The 23,798-nt window shown below is 42.7% G+C and overlaps 1 protein-coding gene across 1 annotated transcript in view; it reads right to left on the bottom strand.

Moving 5' to 3' along the window:
- PUDP (pseudouridine 5'-phosphatase) overlaps positions 1–23,798 on the bottom strand; it is a 62,546-nt gene that overhangs the window by 12,328 nt on the left and 26,420 nt on the right. Inside the window, exons 2-3 of the mRNA XM_044768189.2 lie at positions 15,901–16,119; positions 2,538–2,767 (exon numbers count right to left, since the gene is read on the bottom strand). Of these exons, the coding sequence (XP_044624124.1) occupies positions 2,538–2,767; positions 15,901–16,119 (449 nt within the window). The remainder of the gene's footprint in view (positions 1–2,537; positions 2,768–15,900; positions 16,120–23,798) is intronic.

The following is a 23,798-nucleotide window of genomic DNA, read 5'->3' on the forward strand; positions in this document are numbered from 1 at the left end:
AAACGTGGAAACACTATGTTTCCATTAATGTGGCGCCTTTCAAAAGAAGGACCACCTTTCAAAAGAAGGACTGCCTGTAGTTGAAAGAAATGGAGTATCCTCTTCCTTTAATGGTCTCAGCTCTACACCCAGATCACACCAAAGGCAAACCTCGAGTCTTTATCAGCTGTAAAGACAGTACTGAAAGCAGGCACCTGTGTGCTCTGAATGCTCGCGGTACCCTCACTTTATCTGTGAATAGAGAAACAACAAGTTGCCCCAAACAAAGAAAATGGCATTTCTACGAAGAGGGCTTTATAACCTGGAGGTATGGAAAAATTCTTTAGGAGAGAGGGAGAAGTTCTTAGGAAAAAACAACAAATTTCTATGGAATTTACAGTAAGATACCAAGCACACCACACAGATGTCCTGATAAAAGCAGCTGACACAGGTTCCACCAGGATGTGTTCAGGCCACCCCTGAGGGCTCAGCTTTGCACCTATGGCTTAGAGGCTGGGCCATCTCAGGCTTGTCCCTTGTCAGACAATTGCTGTCCAGTTGGATCCAACAATGAGATTTCAATCAGCCCACATATGTGTATCACTACAAATGCATCACCACTGTCACTCAATGATTCTTTATAGCTGTGAAACAATAAAAAAATATACATTTGGTCTTTGTCCCCAGTTCTTGGCACAGAGTTCCTAAAACCCTTGGAATTTCCTAAGCCACTGGAGCATCTTGTGTTCTTTGTAATAAGCCCCTTTCAACCAAGCCTGAGTCTCTGCTCATCAGGCGACTCTTGGTGGGCCCCTAGATGGCTTCAGTCATGGGGCTGGTCGCCAGAAAGACCAAGGCATGATTACAGGGTTGAGACTTTCAGCCCCACCTCTGACCTCCAGGGAAGGGAAAGGGGCTGGAGATTGAGTTCAATCCCCAAAGGCCAATGATTTCATCAATCATGCCTGTGTAATAGAACCTCCATAAAAAACAGGGTTCTCAGAGCTTCTGGGCTGGTGCACACATGAAGGTGCTGGGAGGGTGGGATGCCCAGGGAGGGCATGGAAGGTCTGCGCCTCTCCCATACCCATACCTTGCCTTATGCATCTGTTCCACTGGGCTTTTCTGAGTTGCATCCTTTATAATAAACCAGGAAATGCAATTAAAGTGTTATCCTGAGTTCTGTGAGTCATGCTAGTGAATTATCAAACCAAGAAAGGGGGTTGTGGGAAGCCCTAAATTTGCAGTTGGCTAGGCAGAAGTGCCAGTGGCCTGGGCACCCCATTCATGGCTGGTGTCTGAGCAGGGGACAGATTTATGGGACTGAGCCCTCACCCCATGGGGTCTGCACTAACTCCAGGTAGTCAGTGTCAGAATTGAACTGAATCATGGGAAGCCCAGCTAGGGTCAGAGAATCAGAGAACCACACAGGAGTTATGTATTTCGACATATTTTGGCCTTTACAGGGTCAATGTAGGAAGTCAGATCATTTGCCAAAAAAATAGATCATTCATTAAAGCCCCAGCCATTTGGCTGCATTTGAAAGGAAGTTTTTGAGCAGTTATCCCTAAGCTTATGATTCGTGTAGTAAATGGCAGTGTCCCATCTCTGGCTCACTGTTTAGTGACGAGCGGCAAACCCTGAAAAAACCTTTCACAGAAATACTCTTCCCTGAACTAATGCCCAGCAAAGCACTAAGTCTTCAAAGACAGGAACAAGAGGGAGCACTCTGTCACCCTGAGGAATGCCCTCCCTGCTGCTAACACACTTATGTCACCAGCAGGAACCTCCCTTTCAAGAACATCTCCCTATTGTTTTGGAATCTGCATCTGCAGAGACTCCAAGCTAAGCCCTCCACCTCAGCTGTCACAGCGCAAGGAGGATCTGGAGTAACGCTGAACAGCCTCCGTCGACTTGCTCTAAATGCTCTTCCGAGTCACAGAAACCACTTGCCCCATCTCCATGCGGACCCTGCATAATGAAGCAGCCCACAGAGGCAGGAGGAGGGGGCCTTCAGCACAAAGCCCCACCAGCGGCTTCCTTCCAGTGGAGAAACACACAGAAGCCCGGAAACTGTGATGGCAAGAAGAGGTCCCTGTGAGCAAAAACTCTGCAGTCACAAAATTTCACTTGACAAACACTGGGGTGAGGGGTAGTGAGTTCTGATGATTTCTATCTGCAGTGCAATGGAGGTGTGCCTTTGAGTCTGCTCATTACAAATAAGGACGTTGTAGCCCCACATCAGTGAAGGCCTCCCTTTCCTGCCAAATGTCCATTAGGCAGTGTTTTGCCAAAGGTCAGCTTTCTTAGATATGTTCCTGCATCCCAGATTTCCGCCAGGTCTCACTGTCCTGGTGACTTGGGTGGCTACACTCCCCGACAGACTGAAATGATCTCACTGTCCTCCCCTCATCCAGTGACCCCACCGCCCTTCTCTCCAGGTCTAAGGAGCCCTCTGTGGCAGCCGTCCACAGGGACCACAAAGACCTCTTGCATTTGACAAACAGCATTAACAGATGCGGCCAGCTGCTGCCATTTCTCACCACCGCTGGACTCACCTTCTCCACGGGAGGAGGAGGAGAAAACCGCTTTGCACAAGTCAGAAATATGTCTGGTTCTGGCTTCCCCTTCTTCACCTCAGGGTCATCGCCCAAAACGGCATGATCAAACAAGCTGAAGAACTCCTTGTGTCTGCTGGTCTTCAGCTCGAATGGCCCGGACCCAGAGCTGGTGGCGACAGCGAAGGGTACATTGTGCTTCCGCAGATGGTGGATCAGTTTTTCTGCCCCTAGGGAGGAGGAAGGAAAGCCTTCGGTGAGGTGGAGGAGGGACCTGGCCACAAGGCCTTCCCAGCTAGCTCTGTGACCCCTGACTCTGCTCCCTCTTCTCAGAGAGTATCTGATCCAAGACACACTCTCTTAAGAGGGGTTATCAGCTCTCAAAGACCCTACTCAAAACAAAAATCAAGGAAGCAACTCAGAGCCTAGCAGTAGCATTTCCCAAAGAAAGAGAAGGTGATTTTCCCGGAAAGAAGCGTTGCTTCGTTTGCAGATCTTCTCTTGCCAAAATGCAGAAACCAGCAGAGCTGCCCTGGGAGGCACCTCTGCACCCGGGAGGCGGCAAGGGGCTTGGGGAAGGCCATGATCCCAGCGGGCCTTGTGGGCCAGGTTCGTGTTCTGAAGCACTGAATAGGCTATGCTTTTGGTGTTTTCTGGAAAAACCCTGTATTCTACAGAAAGCAGTTCAATCGTTCCTCATGCTACTGCCGGGGAGAGGGAATCAACAAACGATCTCCACCAGGGGCTGAGAGGGAAGGCCGCAGCTGAAGGAAAGCTGTGGCACTAAGTAATAAGGGATTAGAGAGTTAAGTAAACTGGCTTGAGGCAGCCGAGCAACAACCACCCCTGAAAGGAACATTTCCCACGCTCTCATCAACTATGAGGATTAAGTACAGAGAGCACACAGCTTAGTACAGTTCTCCATAGAGCCAACGAAGAGAGGGCTGGTCATCCGAAATGAGTGAAAAAGGCTGATTAGGAAAACAGTAATGTCTAAATACACACAAAGTGCTGTGCTATCTAAAATACTATTTTAAACAATCACATAATCATTACTGTTTTAATCATCACATGAGGCAATGTCCCTACTTTCTCAAGTGCTGCAGAAAAGACTGACATAGTCATTTTCTCAAATACCTGAAACCATTCAGGAAGGCAACAGATAGTGTGAGTGCTGGACCCTTCAGATAAACAGTCCTGGGAGATGCTCAAAGGAAGGCGTGGATCTCAACTCCATGCCAGGACAAAGTTAAAATTCTGTCAAGAATAAAGCAAAATAGGGGCTGGCCCCATGGCCGAGTGGTTAAGTTTGTGCGCTGCACTTTGGCGGCCCAGGGTTTCACCAGTTCGGGATCCTGGGTGCGGACCTAGCACCACTCATCAGGCCATGCTGAGGAGGCATCCCACATAACAGAACCAGAAGGACCTACAACTAGAATACACAACTATGTACTGGGGAGGGGTGGGAGGGTGGGGGCTTTAGGGAGAAGAAGAAGGAAAAAAAAAAGATCGGCAACAGATGTTAGCTCAGGTACCAATCTTCCAAAAAAAATAAATAAAGCAAAATCTACCACTCTGCTGGATGTAAAATTCACAATGTCCAACATCCAGTCAAGAGTTACCAGGCCTGCAAAGAAGCAGACAAATATAACCCATAACCAGGAGGAAAAAGTGATCAATAGAAATGGCAGAGATGATGGAATTAGCACATAATGACCTTATATAACAGCTTTATAAATATAAATATGTCCAAGCTAGAGATTATCAGAATAGAAAAAATGAAAACAAAAAAAAGTGAGATCTAACTACATATTGTCTACAAGACACTACTTATCTATAAAAACTCAGGTTAAAAATAAAAGAAAACTATATATTATGTAACTACTAATCAAAAGAGTCAGTCATGCTGCATAATAACATTTCAGTCAATGATGGATTGCATACACAATGGTGGTCCCATAAGATTAGTACCATACAGCCTAGGTGTGTGGTAGGCTATAGTGTCTGGGTTTGTTCAAGTACACTCTATGATGTTCACACAGTGACAAAAGGCACCTAATAATGCATTTCTCACAACATATCCCTGTCGTTAAGTGATGCATCACTGTACTAATAACAGACAAGTGGTCTTTAGAACCCCAAATGATGATTAACAGAAATAACTAGAGACATTTCATAATGACAAATAGGTCAATTTATCAACAAGATAGAATAATTCTAAATGTATATGCATCAAATAACAGAGCTTCAAAATACATACAGTAAAAACTAATAGAACTGAACGGAGAAACAGACAAACATAGATGGAGATTTCAAACTCCTTTCTCAGTAACTGATAGAACCAGGAGAAAATAAGCAAGAATACAGCAGACTTCAGAAACACTATGAAGCAACTTAACTGAATTGACGTTTATATAACACTTCACGCAACAGCAGAATAAAAATTATTTTCAAGTGCACATGAAACATTCAATGAGACAGAACATACTATGAGCCATAAAACAATTCTCCAAAATTTTTCAAAAATTAAAATCAAACAAAGTAAGTTCCCTGATGACAAGAGAATTAAAACAGGCAGCAATAATTGAAAGTACTGGAAAAACCACAAATATTTGGACATTAAACAGCACACTTCTACATAAGACGTGGGACAATGAAATCACAAACGGAAATTAGATAACATTTTGTAGAGAACAAAAATATAGCATATCAAAATTTGTGGGATACAGCCGGAACATTTTTAGAGGAAAATTTATAGCATTAAAGGCTTATATTAGAGAAGAAGAGGGTCTCAAATCAGTGATCTAAGTTGCCACATTAAGAAACTGGAAGAAAGAAGATAATCTAAGATTTCACCTTAAGAAAGCGAAGGGAAAAGAGCAAATTAAAGCACAGGAAGGAAAGAATAAAAATAAGAGAGGAAATCAATGAAATATAAAACAGAAAAGATAATACAGAAAACCAATTAAACCAAAAGCTAGTTCTTTGAAAAGATCAAATTAACCGGTAGACCGTTCACTAGACTGACCAAGAAAAGAGAAGGATCCAAATGTACAAATACTAGTGATGAAAGAGAGGACATCGTGACAGACCCTAAAATCACTAAAAGGATTAAAACATAGTATTGTAAGCAACTTTATGCCAATCAATTCGACAATTCAGATGAAACAGACAAGTTCTCTGAAAGATACAAAGCTCACTCAAGAAGACGCTAATAAACTCAATAGCCCTATATCTGCTAAAGAAATTGAATTTGTAATTAAAAACCTTCGTACATCTAGGATCAGATGACCTCACTGGTGAATTTAGCAAACATCTGAGAAAGAAAGAATACCAATCCTAAACAAGGTCAGAAAATGGGAGGGAACACTTCCCAACTCATTTTATGAGACCAGCAATTTCCTGATATCAAAGCTGACAAAGTGATTCAAGAAAACGACAGATCCATATATCTCATGAACACACACACTTACTTTCAGACTTACAATCAATTTTAAACCAGTGCAAAAGTATTTTACATGAAGAGTTTCTATTGGCTTTCAATCCATTCATTGAAAATATTAAAATGCCACATCAGTCAATTAGTTGGCAACAACCACTGATTAATATTATGGAGGATTCAATTTATTAACTAAATTAAAAAAAAAACACCTTTCCTTTACTGGCGGATGGGATAAAAGAATGCTCAAAACAAAAATATAGCCAATAAGGAACCTTTGTCTGGATATAGTAATTAAAGCTAAGTATAAAAATGATCTCAATTTAAAAGAATTTCAAATTACTATATTACACAAGAGGAAACCAAGATTTTAAAAAATAATGCAGCATATTTAAACACATGCCTCTCTCTAAAAGATACTGGAAAAAGAAAATTTTGATAGAAAAGTTCTTTGGTGCTGTTCGTTTAAAAAATTTGAATATAGTTTATTTCATGTTAGCTTACCCTTCTAACATTTCTAGTTCTGTAAATATTTTGTAATGCACCCATTGTAACAGTGCAGGAATATATATAGACAAATACACACAACCACCCTATAGTGGAGTGCATACTCAAAATGTTTACTGACAGGGGAATGAATCAAAAATGGTTTTGGATGATTGTTTTAAATCAATCACAACATACTGAGGTCCCTCAAAATGTCTGAGACCAGTACGAACATAAAACCTCAGAGAAGGACCTGACTACAGCCCTCCGGCTGTGGGACATCAGGAAATTAAGTGTCCTCTTTGTGTCTCCATTTTGTCACCTGTCGAGTAGCAAAGATTAAGTTTCCTTGTGGAGCTGTTGTGCGGGAATGCAAGTAAGGGGTCATGCACATAAAAACACAGGGGTGATCGCTTCAGATGCATGCAGGTAAGCCACAAATAAATATTAGCCACTGTCCTCACCATTAGATAAACCTACTTTCAGGTCATAGTCATTAATACATCACTCACATCTCCTGATTCCTAATTGCCTGATTCCTTCAAAAACTTCTGTATCCTTGAAATACTGTCTATCAACTTTATCTTATTCAATCATTCTCCCTGAGAAGTGAAAGGCTAAAAATGTAAATGGAGTTCTGTCCTGCAGAGAAGCTGGTTAATTAAGTAGACACATGAATGAGACTGAGCAACAGCTTTCAGCTTTCAGCGCTTGGGGTGCTTACTGTGGTTTCAGGGAAGGGCAGAAAAACAGATACATATTGCTACAAAAAATCAGCTCTCAGAGGATTAATCTACAGGGAGAGAAATACAAAATGTGGAGAACCAGCAATCTTGATACAAGAATACTTCCCTTTTACTTCATCCTAGAGACCCAAGAGTGGTGAGAAAGAACATGGACACTGCCATTCGAGTGGATTTGGAAAGACTGAGAGTTGACCTGAGTTCTTTAAGCTAGGTCCTTGAATTCATTCATGGAGTGGATATATCCATTGAAACCTTACTCAGGAGTTACCTGTAACACCTCGCCCTAAACAGAGTCCTGCAGTGAGGAGATAATACAAATGGGGACGTGACACCACTTACAGAAACGTACACATCATTAAGCACCATGTGTGTTCAGAACCATGGAGTGGGTGCTAAGTCTAGATCTCTCTGGAGTGAGACCTAAGAAGAGAATGGCATGTGTCACTGGGGTCAGCCCATGTGGTGAGCAGATGAATGCCACCCAGCTACCCATAAGCAGAAGAGGCACCCACGCTGTCCTGGGACCAGATACACTGTGTGGGACACTGCCTAGATCTTCTACACATGCATTCTGGTGACAGTGCTCAGCCCCTCCTCGCCCCAACCCTTCCATGTGTAAGGGGGCTGGAGCATACAGCCTCTCTCAGAAGGTGACTTGTGCAACTGCCTGAAAGGTGAGTAGGCTAACACCATGGTGCCACAGATCAAAGGTATGTGACCAAGTCCAGTAAGTTGATTGGTGGCTCCCCAAAAGAAATGTCCAGGTCCTAACTCCTGGTGCTTCTGAACAACATGAACTTATTTGGGAAAAGGGTCTTTGTAGATGTGATTAACGATCTTTGGAGCGAGATCATCCTGGATTTAGGGTCAGCCCTAAATCCACTGACAGGTATCTAAGTCTGTTTGGGCTGCCATAACAAAATACCACAGACAGGGTGGCTCATAAACAACAAAAATGTTTCCCGTAGTTCTGGAGGCTGGAGGTCTCAGATCAAGGCCCTGACAGATACAGTGTCTGGTGAGAGCCCTCTTCCTGGCTCACAAATGACCGTCCTCTCTCTGTCCTCACGTGGTGGAAGGGGTGAAGGAGCTCTCTAGGTTCTCTTTGTTAAGGACACTAACCCCAGTCATGAGGGCTCCATCCCCATGGCCTAATCCCCTCCCAAAGGCCTTCCTCCCTAACACCACCACAATGGGGGTTAAGGCTTCAACCTATGAATCTTGCGGGGGGACCCAAACATTCAGTCCACAGCAATTAGTGTCCTTAGAAGAAGAGGAGAGACACAGAGGAGAAGCCACGTGAAGACAGAGGCAGAGATCAGAGTGATGTGGCCACAAGCCAAGGGATGCCTGGAGCCCCCAGACACTGGAAGAGGCAGGAAGGATCCTCCCCTAGAGTGCCAGCTTGGGGTGCAAGTGGGAGCCTGGAACAAGCGGAACCTATTATTGGGAGTTGGCCTTTTCACTGGTGGCCCTCAAAATGTCATTATTTGACTTTTTCTTTATAAAGTAACCTTTGTCTCCAGAGAAGAATTCTCCAGTATCTTGTTGGTTGTGCATACAAAGGAGATGAGGTGAAGGGACCCTCAGCGGGCAGATGTTCCTTTCATCTCCAATTGTCTCTGCATCCTCCACGCACCTGATCATTTGAGATCTTAAGTCTTTCTGGTTCAGTTTATAAACAGAATAAAATATGCTATTTTCTACCTAGGGTGGCATCTTGGATGCACAGAGTGGGGCGGAGGGCCCAGGGGTTCAGCCACTTTGCATCCAGGATTTCAACCACCCTGCTGTTTTCTTAGCCCTCTGTCCTATCTGGCCTTCTTTGAAATGCACATCCAGCTCACCATCTGTTTTTAAAGGGGGAGAGTCAAAAGAAGAGTATCTCATAACATGTGAAAATGATATGAAATTCAAATTTTAGTGTCCACACGGAAAGCTTTGTGGGAGCACAGCCACACCCATTCGCTTCCTATTGTCACAGTTTAATAATGGGAACAAAGAAATAAGTAAAGAAAATGAACGCCTACACATAGAAAGGCCAGCGGTGACTTTTTCTGAATACAGTCACCTGACCATGACTCCAGGAGGTCACCTGTCCAGTGGAATTCAGGTTTGGCTTAGATAAAAGAGGTGATGGAAAGAATGCAGGAAGGACAGAAAATAGGGGGTGAAGCATGTCCTTTTAGGGTAGAAAACCTGATCTATTTTATTACTATTTTGGCGACTGGCACATCATAGAACAAAAATCCTATGGAAAAATATGTTTCTGGATCCGCAGGTTTGCACCAGCCTTTCTTTTTACTCTACAGACAGTCCAACATTTTCCCTCTCCATCTTTCTTCCCCTTCAGGATGAGTATAATTTCTCATCCTTGTGCTTCATCCTAATCCTTTCAGAATGTCAAAGTGGTATCTTCTGACCTCAGTCATTGGTTTGATCTGGGATGATCTTAAGTTTCTCCCATCCAGTGTTATCTGTGGCTTTTCCTCATACTCTTGGAATCCTCTCACCTCCAGGGTATGTGTGGTGTATGGACATGACCTCTTGTTTTCTAAGAGAGACTTTGGAATCATGGATAAGCATTTACTCTCATCTGTGAGGCTAGTAAAAATTAAATTAAGTATATACAAATTCTAATGCTAAAAAGTAAGATTCTTAGTATCCAAATAAACAAGTAGATAAATAAGATATGAAACTAGAAATCAACTACTGGAAGAAAATCAGAAAAGCCGCAAATGTGTGGAGATTAAACAAAATGCTACTGAAGAATCGGGTCAATGAAGAAGTCAAAGGAGAAATAAAAAAATATCTGGAGACAAATGGAAATGAAAATATGACATGTCAAAAGCTTTTACTGTACAGTAAAAGTGGTTCTAAGAGGGAAGTTTATAGCAACACAGGCTTACCTCAACAAACAAGAAAAATCCCAAATAAATAACCTAAGAGTGCACCCAAAGGAACAGAAAAAAAGAAAAACCAAAGCCCAAAATCAGTAGAAGGAAGGAAATAATAAAAATCAGAGCAGAAATACATGAAATAGAGACTAAAAAACAATAGGAAAAAAAAAAAAAATCAATGAAACCAAGAGCTGGTTCTTTGAAAAGACAAACAAAATTGACAAACCCTTAGCTAGACTCACCAAGAAAAAAAGAGAGAAGGCTCAAACAAAGTCAGAAATGAAAGAGGAGAAATTACGACACCTCAGAAATACAAAAGTTTATAACAGAATACTACGAAAAGCTATATGCCAATAAAATGGATAATCTAGGAGAAATGGATAAATTTTTAGAATCACACAACCTTCCAAAACTGGACCAAGAAGAAATAGAGAATTTGAATGGATGAATCACCAGTAAGGAGATTGAAACAATCAAAACCCTCCCCCAAAATAAAAGTTCAGGACCAGACAGCTTCCCTGGTGAATTCTACCAAACATTCAAAGACTTACTACCCATCTTTCTCAAACTCTTCCAAGAAATTGAAGAGGACGGGAAGCTTCCTAACTCTTTTTATGAGGCCAAAAATGACCCTGAGACCAAAACCAGACAAGGTCAACACAAAAAAAGAAAATTACAGGCCAATATCACTGATGAGCATCGATGAAAAAATCCTCAACAAAATACCAGCAAATCGAATACAACAATACATTAAAAAGATCATACACCATGATCACATGGGATTTATTTCAGGGATGCAGGAATGGTTCAACATCTGCAAATCTATCAACGTGATACACCACATTAACAAAATGAAGAATAAAGATCACATGATCATCTCAATAGATGCAGAGCAAGCATCTGACAAGATACAGCATCCGTTTATGATAAAAACGTTGAACAAAATGGGGATAGAAGAAAAGTACCTCAACATAATAAAGGCCATATATGACAAACCCACAGCTAATATCATTCTCAAGGGAGAAAAACTGAAAGCTATCCCTCTAAGAACAAGAACAAGACAAGGATACCCACTTTCACCACTTTTTTTTTTTTTTGAGGAAGATTAGCCCTGAGCTAACTGCTGCCAATCCTCCTCTTTTTGCTGAGGAAGGCTGGCCCTGAGCTAACATCCGTACCCATCTTTCTCTACTTTATATATGGGACGTCTACCACAGCATGGCTTGACAAGCGGTGCCATGTCTGCACCCAGGATCTGAACCGGCAAACCCCGGGTCACCGAAGCAGAATGTGCAAACTTAACTGCTGCACCATCAGGCTGGCCCCTCACCACTCTTATTTAACATAGTATTGCAAGTCTTAGCCAGAGTAATCAGGCAAGAAAAAGAAATAAAAGGGATTCAAATTGGAAAGAAAGAAGTGAAACTGTCACTAATTGCAGATGACATGATTTTATATATAGAAAACCTTAAAGAATCCACTAAAAAACTTTGATAAATAATAAATGAATGCGGTTAAGTTGCAGGATACAAAATAAACATACAAAAATCAGTCGTGCTTCTATATACTAACAGCGAAGTAGCAGAAAGAGAAATTAAGAATGCAATCCCATTTACAATTGCAACAAACAGAATAAAATATGTAGGAATAAACTTAACCAAAGAGGTGAAAGATCTGTACACTGAAAACTATAAAACTGTTGGAAGAAACTGAAGAAGACACAAAGAAACGGAAAGACATTCTGCGCTTTTGGATTGGAAGAATTAACATAGTTAAAATGTCCACACTTCCTAAAGCAATCTACAGATTCAATGCAATCCCTATTAAAGCTGCAACAACATTTTTCACAGAAATAGAACAAAGAATCGTAAAATTTATATGGAACAACAAAAGATTCCAACTAGCCAAAGGAATCTTGAGGAAAAAGAACAAAGCTGGAGGTATCATCATCCCTGATTTCAAAATATATTACAAAGCCATAGTAACTGAAACAGCGTGGTACTGGCAGAAAAACAGACTCACTGACCAATGGAACAGAATCGAGAGCCCAGAGATAAACCTACACATCTATGGACAGTTAATTTTCGACAAGAGAGCCAAGAACATACAATGGAGAAAGGAAAGTCTCTTCAATAAATGGTGTTGGGAAAACCAGACAGCCACATGCAAAAGAATGAAAGTAGAGCACTATCTTACACCACACACAAAAATTAACTCAAAATGGAAGAACTAAAGTTATCTCTATTTGCAGATGACATGATCTTATTTGTAGAAAACCCTAAAGATTACACACACACCTGTTAGAATAAACAAATTCTGCAACATTGCAGAATACAAAAATCAATATGCAAAAATTAGTTGCATTTCGGGGCTGGCCCTGCGGCGTAGTGGTTAAGTTCATGCACTCTGCTTCGGTAGCCGGTGTTTTGCAGATTTGGATCCCTGGCACAGACCTAGCACCACTTGTCAAGCTACGCTGTGGTGGCATCCCACATAAAAAGAGGAAGATTGGCACAGATGTTAGCTTAGCAACAATTCTCCTCAAGTGAAAGGAGGAAGACTGGCAACAGATGTTAGCTCAGGGCCAATCTTCCTCACACATGCACACAAAAATTCATTTGCATTTCTATACACTAACAATGAACAATCTGAAAAGAAAACAATTCCATTTACAGTAGCATCAAAAAAGAAATAAGCTTAATCAAAAAGGTGAAAGACTTGTACACTGAAACTACAAAACATTGCTGAAAGAAATTAAAAAAGAAGACACAAATAAATGAAAACACATCCCACGTTCATGCATTGGAAGATCTGATATTGTTAAAATGTCCATACTACCGAAAGAGATATACAGATTAAAAGCAATCCCTATCAAAATTCCAATAGCATTTTTCACAGAAATACAGAAATCCATTCTAAAATTTCTATGGACTCTCAAGAGACCCAGAATAGCCATAACAATACTGAAAAAAAGAAGAAAAAAGTTGGAGGTCTCACACTTTCTGATTTCAAAACATACTGGAAAGCTATAGTAATCAAAACAATGTGGTACTGGCATAAAGACAGACATACAGACCAATGGAATAGAATAGAGAGAGCAGAAATAAACCCTCACATAGATAGATAGTCAAATGATTTTCAGCAACAGTGCCAAGACCATTCTATGGGGAAAGCACCGTCTCTTTAACAAATGATGTTGGGAAAAATAGATCTCCACGCGGTTAAAGAATGAAGTTGGACCCTCACCTTACACCATATACAAAAACTAACTCAAAATGGGTTAAAGACCTAGACATAAGACCTAAAACTATAAAATTCCTAAAAGAAAACATAGGGAGAAAGCTTTATGACACTGGATTTTGTAATGACGTCTTGGGTATGACACTGAAAGCACAGGCAAGAGCAAAAATAGTCAAACAGGACTGCATCAAACTTAAAAAGTTCTGCACATCAAAGGACACAATCCAGTGTGAAAAGAAAACCTATGAAATGGGAGAAAATATTTGCAAGTCATATATCTGACAAAGGGTTTATATATAACATATATATAAAGAATTCCTAGAACTCAACAAGAAAAAACCAAATAACCCTACTAAAAAATGAGCAAAGGACATGAATAGACATTTCTCCAAAGAAGACAAACAAGCGGCCAACAGCATATGAAATGATGCTTCACATCATTAATCATTAGAGAAATGCAAATCAAACCACAATGAGATATTACCTCACACAGATCAGGATGACTACTATCACAAAAACACAGAAAATAAGAAGTGCTGGTGAAAATGTAGAGAAACTGGAACCCTTGTGGACTGCTGAAGGGAAAATAAAATGGTACAGCACAATACAAAACAGTATGGTGGTTCCTCAAAAGATTGCAAATAGACTTACCCTATAATTCAACAATCCCACTTCTGGATATATACCCAGAAGAAATGAAAGCAGACTCTCAAAGAGATATCTATACTCACATGTCCATAGCAGCATTATTCATAATAGCCAACAAGAGGAAATAAGTCAAGGGACTATCTACAGATGAATGGATAAACAAAACGTGGTCTATCCAAACAATGGAATATTATTCAGTCTTAAAAAGGGAGAAAATCCTAACACATGCTACAACATGGATGAACCTTGAGTACATTATGCAAGGTTCAAAAAGCTAGTCAGAAAAGGACAAATACGGGGCCGGCCCCGTGGCCAAGTGGGCAAGTTCACGTGCTCCACTGCAGCGGCCCAGGGTTTCGCTGGTTCGGATCCTGGGCGTGGACATGGCACCACTCAACAGGCCACGTTCAGGTGGCGTCCCACATGCCACAATTAGAGGGACCCAGAACTAAAATATACAACTATGTACTGGGAGTATTTGGGGAGAAAAAGCAGAAAGAAAAAAAAAATGAAGATTGGCAACAGTTGTTAGCTCAGGTACCAATCTTCACAAAAAAAAAAAAAGGACAAATACAATATTACAATATGAGTCCACTGGTCCCTACAGGAGCCAAATTCACAGAGACAGAAGGCAGAATGGTGCTACTAGGGGCGGGGGGGAGGGTGGAATGGGGAGTAAGTGTTTAATGGGGACAGAGTTTCAGTTTTGCAAGATAAAAATGTTTTAGAGAAGGATGGTGATGATGGTTACACATAATGTGAACATACTTAACATTACTGAACCGCACACTTAAAAACAGATAAGATGGTTAAGTTTTAAGCTATGTGTTTCTTACCACGATTTAAAAAAGTTAGCCATATGGATATGTTTCCATCATTAAGGCTTGTCAGGGTAACTGTGCAGAAAGGCAGGAGATGCAGAGTGGGTATCACGGTACTTGTACCCACGTCTGAGGGTCATACATACGTGCACGTGCATGCGTGTGTGCAATCCAAGAATAGCCCACATGGTTTCTATGTGACACAGGCACTACATTAGCAGGGCCCTTTATGAGAAATCTTCCAGTTCCAGGGAACATCCAATCTGCTCCTTTGGATTTATGTATAAATATAAATAACACGTTTCAAAAATGACTGTGATTCATATTAATACAATTTTAAATTTAAAATCACTGTTGTGACTGTAAATTTTTTCTCCCCTCACACCAGGAATTCTAAACACTGAGTATTCAACTTTGTTCCTGAAAGAATCTTAAAATAGTTCTCCATTTTTTAAGCATTTTTTGGTCCCGTAATCTAGAACTTTCTTGACCTTCTCCCTTTTGGCAGGAAACCACAGGCGATTCAGTTCTGACTGCTCTTCAGTTAACAGGCCCCAAGGGAGAAAAGTCATCTAACGTTTTAAAGGAAAACAGGAAAAGGTAAAGGGCATAGAAACAGACATGTGAAAATGAATTATGCCTTTGACGTTTTTTAAAAACTTGAGCTTCTTTAGGGAGATTTATGTGCTTACTTGTCATTAATTTGTTAAATGTGAATAGGTGCTGAAACATTAATCTTGCATCTGATTTTGAAGAGAAAGGCAAAACCATATATTAAAGTTAAACTTTGAGGCAATTCTGTCATAAATATAATCTTTACACAACATTGATACAAACAAAATTCAAATGTTTTTGGAACTCATGAGTCAGTGAAAGGAATATATACGATTTTAAGAAGCCCTTAAAGACAAGATTGAAACACAACCTACAACAGTGTCAACCACACTCTCTGGAGTACCTCTGAGCCTCAAACAAGAAGAGAATTTCCCAAGAAGTTATCAAGACAAGAGAACGGACTAAGCACACCCTGTATTAGACTTTAGTAACCTAGACTGACAACAGTGCCAATTTCACAAACGGCACCTGGCATCAGAGCAGCCGTGGGGAACATCTTATTTAACTTCGTCTGGGTCTCTTCCACCAGCTCTTCTTTGGATATCGGGAGCTGCAGGATGTCTATGACGGTCTGGGCCACCTCCAGTGCCTTCTTGCCCATAACGAGGGACTTCACATCCCAGGTGAAATTCTTCTCATAGCGAGCACATACTTCTTGAAACACCACTGAATATAGCGGTTCGGTATCTGCAGAAACAAAGATGAGACAAAAATATTGAGATGTTTAGGGTGCATGCTACGTTCACACGAAGTCTCTATCAGATAAGCGTCTACATACACAGTGTAGGTCATGTTCAGGGAAGAAAGCTTTCTGCGGAGACCTGTGGAAAGGACGGAAATGTTCACAGGTCATTTGGACTGAACAAGGCCCTGGGCGGCCTCCTCTCAGTCTGCTGGTGTATCTTTGGAGCTGTGATCTGGAAAGTTAAAAAGTGGGAGAGAAAAGAAGTCTATGTGATGGTTAAACTGTCTTTTATATAAACATCCATGTATTCGAGTCTAAATATGCACTTGGGATCACGAATTCCATCTGAGGCTATATGAGGTCGTCACTTGGTATTCCCACCTGGTACCTAGAGACAGGAGTGCAAAAGGGTCTGCATGTGGCCCTCTGCAGTTAGGGACACTTCCACCACCTGTGGGATTCCTCCCAACAGGAGCGCCTGGCCAGTGGTGCTGCTGGGAAGCCCTGCATGACACCGGACCCTTCTGTACAGGCCTGAGGAGGAAAAACACACCTCCTGTGTTTCTCCTTTACTCTCACACTACTACCACACTCACAACACTCCTGTCACCAGATGCGTGGGGCTTTATCTCAGACCAAGCACTTGTGGGACACCAACTGGGTGTCCAACAATTCAACTCAATTCTGACACTGTCTACCTGGAGTTGGCATCAGATCCCACAGGTTAAGGGCGCAGTCCCACAAGACTGCCCCAAACCCAGACACACACTTCAGATGCCAATTGCAAGGCCAGATTGTCCCCTGTGCTTCTGACTGCTCGGCTATAAGTCAGAGGTTCAATTATTTGCTAGAGCTGCTCACAGAACTCAGAGAAATATTTTACTTGCTAGAGCACCAGTTTATTATAAAAGGATATGATAAAGGATACAGATGAAGATCCAAACGGAAGAGATGTGTAGAGCAAGGTATGTGGGAAGGGGCGTGGAGCTTCCATGCCCTCTCCCAGCGCACCATTCCCGTGGCACCTCCACGTGTTCACCAGCTTGGAAGTTCCCCGACTCCCAACCGTGGTGGATTTTTATGGAGGCTTCCTCACAAAGGCATGATCAATCATAAACTCCATTTCCAGCCCCTCTCCCCTTCCTGGGAGGATAGAGGATGGGGTTGAAAGTTTCGAACTTCTGATCGTGGCTTGGTCTTTCCAGCGATGTGCCCCCATCCAGGAGCCCACCCAGAGTCACCTCATTAGAACCAAAGATGCTCCTATCACCAGGAAATTCCAAGAGATGTAGGAGCCGGGTGTCAGGAACCAGGGTCAAAAACCACATATTAGAACAAAAGATGCTCCTAGTGCTCTTATCACTTAGGAAATTACATGGGTTTTAGGAGTGCCAGCAACCAGAGGCAGAGACCAGACTATATATATTTTCTATTGTCTCACAAGGCCTTACCACGTAAGGGTGAAAGGTCAGTCTAAGAATCAGACTCCAGCGGGGCACTTTCTGGGGGAAAAGACTCAGGCAACTTAGTTACCTCCTGGGGCCTTCTTTTCACTTTAACAGGAGGTATACAATACTGATACTACTAACATACAATAAATTATATAAAATATAATATATAGTACTATATTTACACTTGTATTAACGTTTTTATATATTTATATTAATATATAAAGAGTATTAACGGTACTATTACTCAGATCAGTACTATGAGAGTACAGTAGTATTCTTGTGAGAATTCTGGTGTCACCCGCACTGTGTCATTTGCATCCTTCTCATGCAAGGTGAAGGGAGGCTGAGCAGCAGACCACATCCACCACCTTTCTGCCAAATCCACGGCCCCAGGCGAAGGGCAGTTCTTCAGCAAGTAAAAGTCTCCCACACCGGCGGCTGCAAGCTCTACCTCAGATAGCCTCTGAACCTCTTCCTTGGGTGGCATCTCCTCTTGGCAGTGGTCGCACTAGAGGTGTCTGCTGCAGCTTCCACGGCTCTCCACTCAGAGGACTAGCTAAGCTCATGAATTCAGCAAGGGTGCTCTGGCCGCCACCTTGTAGGTGTCGCCCAGTGCTAGCTACCCTCCTGGTCCCTGGCTCACTGCACGGTGGACGGGGCCAAGGTAGGCACCCTCGCTCCCTCCCCTGTGAACTCTGGGGCCCAGCACAGGCAGCTCTGTGTGGCTCTTCCCCCAGCTTTCAGGGTGGGCTGTGCCCCCTGCCTGCTTCTCCTGGCTGTTGACCCTGCCCAGCCTCTCACTGCCCCTCTGAGTGTGTCGTGCTTCCCCTGGACCGATCCGGGACCCACAGCCCCACAGTGGGATGCTTCTGCCTCCACAGCGACCAGAAACAGAAAGAGCTTTTTTCCCCCCCTGCTTTTCGAGGCAAAACCACCCACAGTGGCGTATCAGGTACAATGTCATCTTCAGCACTTGAACTGTTTTGATCCTTGCTTTTCGACCACAGGCTGGATTTTACTGAGATGCTGTAAAACACACACAACCAACAGAGCTCAGAATCTCCACCCTGGGAGGTACTTGAGACTGCGCCGGCATGGCCCCTGAATTGGAGGATAAGAGCCTGCTTTTTGTTCTGTCTTGTTTTTTGGTACAAAAGACGGCAGGACTTTAAGAAAAGTCTTCCTGGAGTCATTTGTAGAAGCAGCCAGCATTTGGCTAACAACCAGAGTGGCTCTGGGTCTTCTAGAACTGACCCTGCACTTGGTCATACACTAGAGGGAAGGGCCGGCCCACTCTTGTCCTCAAGGATGAAAAAGGCTTCTCAGTGGAGGGTCACTCTAATGCACACTCCTTCTCTGTTCTTCCCTGGGAGGGGGAAGGAGAGTGAGGCTCTGAGGGCATGAAGATGGATGGACTGGCAGTGAGGTAGGACGTATCACTTTCTTCCCTTGAACATTTTTCTTCTAATAGTTGAGAGGGGAAGACTTTGACAAAAGAAACTACAGGCACTGAGTGAGTGAGAAAAGAATGTCAGGTCTGAAAGACAAGCGGGTGAGCAAAAGGAGCAGAAGCCGGGCGGGAAGATGCCTGGATGGTCCAGGCCTCTTGCTAAAGCAAGTGGCTGAGGAAGAAGAAAGGAGAGAGAAAAAATACTAATTCCGAAGACAGAAAAATAGCTATATCCTTTTAAAATGATTTAAACAGTGTTTATTTGAAGCTTAGAAAGTCATAGAGCTTTTAAATTAAAAGATACAGACCAGGGGATTATAAATCTGTAGGAGACTGCACGGATGGCCACTTTTCTTTACAATTTAGATAAAATCATCCCAAATCCTCGGTGAATAAGCAAAGATCTAAACAAGCAATTAAACTCCTCACATCTGAGGATGGCTATGCCAGCTGATGACAGCATACTTCGAATTAAAGGGACAGCATTTTGAAAGGAAACAAGTCTGCAGAAGCTAAAATGAAAGAGCATAAAATAGCTGTGCCAAGCTATCAAATGCATATGCTCCCTTGCTCAAGAGCTTCATGCTTTTCAACATGCTTCTGTTTTATTTTTCATAGGAAAGTCAACATGGTTTTGAACATGCGACAGCCACATAAGCCACTACCTTCCTTAGGCATGTTAGAAAAACATTCCATGTAGAAGCAAATCTCACTGCTCAGTGGAACCCAGGTAGCTGTCTGGGCAGCTGCTACAGGTGAAGCCCTCAGGTGGGTGGTGATGGGAGGGCATGAGATGGCAGATGGAAACTCGGCCACCTGGGCCTGGAGGCCGAAAGGTTGTATTTTCATCACGAGCAGCACGCTTGGTTCCCAGGTGGCAAACCTAAGACCTTTGAGTTTAAAGTCACTGAACTGTTAGAGAAGGCCTCACTGCACCTGGAGGCAGGCACGCACGTGGCCTCTAAGTTCTGTCTAAGGCTGAGGTTCTGTAATTGTAACGTAATTAGTCACATCTTTTATCTTTGAGAATGCGTTTAAATGTTTGCTGAGTCCATTCCTGGCTCTCAGAGGACAACGTCAGTGTGCGTTTTACCCTGTAAAGAGTAAGGGGTGAGGGCATTTCCCCACTTCTCCCTTGCAGGAAAGTGTACTGACCATGCACACAGCACCCAATTCCAATTCTAAAATCGTGAGTTGCAGTATTTAATAGTGAAATACCTCAATCAACCTGTCACTAGCAAGCATCTATTATGAGACCTGATTTTCCCATCCACCTCCATTTTCGTCTCCATACCAGACCGACAGTGAGGTTTGGGAGAAGGCAAGAGTGTCAGGAATCTGAGGGATGAGTGGTGAAGTCCCAGCTCGGCCACTTTTTAGCTGCACATGCTGGAACAAGTTTCTTAACCTCTTGGACTTGTAGTTTCTGTTAGGGGAATGGTGGTAAACAGCCGCTGGTCTGCAGGATCGGGGGGTCAGAAGACTAGGTGTGGGGATGAGGGGGCAGGAGGTGCCCTGAAGCCAGGTGGCCTGGGTTTGAGGTCCTGCTCCACAGTTGACTAGCTGCTGAAGTCTCCCAAAACGTGCTCGGCCCTCTCAATGGGCCTTGGTTTATCTATCTGTAAAGTGGGAATACGAAGACCCTTCCACACCTTCTGGGCGGTCTGTCAGTTAAGTGGGATAAGATGCGCAGAGCTCGGAGCACAGCGCCTGGACAGAGTGAACTCCCAGCACCAGCACATGGAGTCAACAGAGTCAGGGACATCAGCGTGCAGCTGCTCCACGGAACGCTCGCAGTCGTCACTCATGAGGGAAGAGGAAATTACAGGATGTGCTTCCTCTCTGTACACGCATGCTCCAATAATGGCAAAGACGGGTTTAACCTGAGAAACAGTGCTCGTACCAAATATCTTACTTGAAAAAAAACCCCAAACCATTAACTATTTGGAATTCATTCACAAAAGTATCGCAACTTTCAGGCACATGGGACTAGCTTCATAGATGCTTGTTAACTAACTGTCCGGCCTGGTACAGGAATGTAATTCCTCGTCCCCAATTCCATAATCTATAACCTTCTGCAAATGAAAGTCTTCATTTAGCAGCAAAATGTGACCTGGACTAGAATGAGGTGGTTTTAATGTTTAATATTTATCAAGCTTTGTGTGAATCTTCACAAACTTCTCTATAGAAATACCAGTGGGTTTGATTATGGGCACTGCCCCAGATCCTGTTCCCCTGAGAGTGTATATATCATAGACCATATGCATTCTAAGATCTCTTTAAAATAATAATTAAATAATCTAAATACAACTGGGTCCACAGGTTTCGGAAAAGGGAGTCTGAGCCCACATTGGTTATTGCTTGCTAGTCAAGTTATACCTTGCATACCCTGCACACCTTGAATAAAGCAATTTAATGCTTTTTCCAAAACTCAGTATATCTTGAAAACAGTTTTACTTTTATTATTTCCAAGTATAAGAAAATAATGGGGGTGGTGCTCTAAAGCCAGTGTTTTGTTGTTATAGACAGGTTAGTTCCTTAAAGACACAAAATACGTTTTCATGTGGAAGGGCCCATCTTGAGCTAAAATCAAATTATCACAACCTGGCAGAGGCGAAGATGCAGCAGTCTACCTCCCTCACCCAGAAATGGAGCAGTATTTCTGAATGCAGTGAAAACTACGTGTGTGTGTATGTGTGTGTGTGTGTGTGTGTGTAAGATTGGCCTGAGCTAACATCTGTGCCAATCTTCCTCTGCTTTGTACGTGGGACGCCGCTACAGCATGGCTTGATGAACGGTGTGTAGGTCCACACCTGGGATCCGAACCTGTGAACCCCAGGCTGCTGAAGCGGAGTGTGTGAACTTAACCACTATGCCATCGGGCTGGCACCAAAAATGACAGATTTTCAATGTGAAATGTCTTTAATAGTAAAACTTCAGCATACAGTACATTTTGATAAAAGGGGTTGTGTCATTTTCCTAAGCCATTTTGATAGTACACAGTAGGTAATCAGTAATTGTTGAACAGACTTTTTTTTAATTCACTGATTCTGTTCATCTAAGATATTCTACCACTGGTTTCCTTAACCCCCTGGTTCTCAAAGTGTGGTCCCTGGATCAGCAGCATCAGGAATGAGACCAAAACAGTCCCTGCTGAGTTACCTAATCAGTGATCAGAACTGAAAAGCTCATTGATGTTTGATAAAAAAAATAAACAAAGGAACAGTCAAATACTTGCCAGGGTAAGGGAAACATTGCAAAAAGAGTGATTCAGAAAATGCCAGTATATAAACCAGAATGTTTTTGCCAGCTGAAGACCTACTGAAATGTCACCCTCGGCTAACCCCAACCACCTGGTATGCAGGAAACTTCCTCAGACCTGAAACAGAAGCCAGGCAGACAGATGGCAGAAGCCGCACACAGTCCTAGCAGTATGGAGGAGAAAGAAAACAAGGGGATGAGGACCCAAGATGACGGGAAGGGCGGAGACTGGTTCTCCAGCAAACGCCGCAGGATCCAACCTGCTGACAACACTCATGCGCTCTCCCCTGTGGCCACGAACATTCCCTGTGCTTCATGCACATGGGAGAAAGCCTTCCATCGTCTTCAGTGCACTTCTTTAACTCTTACAAATAGGCCCGTGTGTAAAAGGTAGTGCTTCCCTGTGTTTAGGAGTGTAAAAAAAAAAAAAAAAAAAAACTGGAAAAAAAACCAAAATATCCACCCTTAGCGTCATAAACCAAGATGTCGTGGACGTTGGTTGAGAATGCAAAACCAGAAGCATAAAACTTCTAGAAGACAACATAGAACATCTTTGGAATGGTGAGTTATAAGAAGTTTTCATAGATAGAACACAAGATAGAACACAACAAGCAAGAGCCTTACAAGAACAAATGGACAAAGGGGCTTTCATCAAAATTAAAAGACACCAGTAAGAAAACAAAAGGCAAGCCACAGACTGAGAGAAAATATCTGCAACACACACAACTTATATCCAGAATAAAGAAAGAACCAAACTTCAAGGGGCCAGCCCTGGTGGCCTAGTGGCTAAGTTCAATGTGCTCTGCTTTGCAGCAGCCCAGGTTCAGTTCCTGCGTGTGGACCTACACTGCTCTGTTAGCGGCCAAGCTGTGTTGGCAGCCCACATACTAAAAAAGAGAGGAAGCTTGGCACAGATGTAAGCTCAGGGCGAATCTTCCTCAGCAAAAACAACAAACCAAAACAAAAAAAAGAACCAAACTTCACAACTCAATGATGAGACAAACAACATGTAGTAGACAGAGTAACAGTCCCCAAAAGATGCCTATGCCCCCATCTCCAGAACTTGTGACCATCTTACCCTACACGGCAAACTGGACTTTGCAGGTGTAATTGAGGATCTTGAGATGGGGAGAGGATCCTGGATTATCTGGGTGGGCCCCAAATCATCACAAGGGTCTTTATAAGAGGGAGGAAGAGGGTCAGAATCAGAGAAGGAGGTTTAAGGACAGAAGCAGAGGTTGGGTGATGTGAGGCCACAAGCCAAGGAATGTGGGCGGCTTCTAGCAGCTGGAAAGGCAAGAAAACAGACTCTCCTCCAGAAGGAAAGCAGCCCTGTCAACACCTTGACTTTAGCCCATCAAGACTTATTTTGGACTTCTGGTCTCCAGAACTACAAGGTAATAAATTTGTGTTCTTTTAAACCACTATTTGTGATAATTTGTTACAGTAGCAATAAGAAACTAATACAGAACCCAACATAAAAACCACTTTGGAAAACAGTTTGGCAGTTTCTTAAAAA

This window comes from Equus asinus, chromosome X (assembly GCF_041296235.1).
Source record: "Equus asinus isolate D_3611 breed Donkey chromosome X, EquAss-T2T_v2, whole genome shotgun sequence".
Classification (NCBI taxonomy): domain Eukaryota; kingdom Metazoa; phylum Chordata; class Mammalia; order Perissodactyla; family Equidae; genus Equus; species Equus asinus.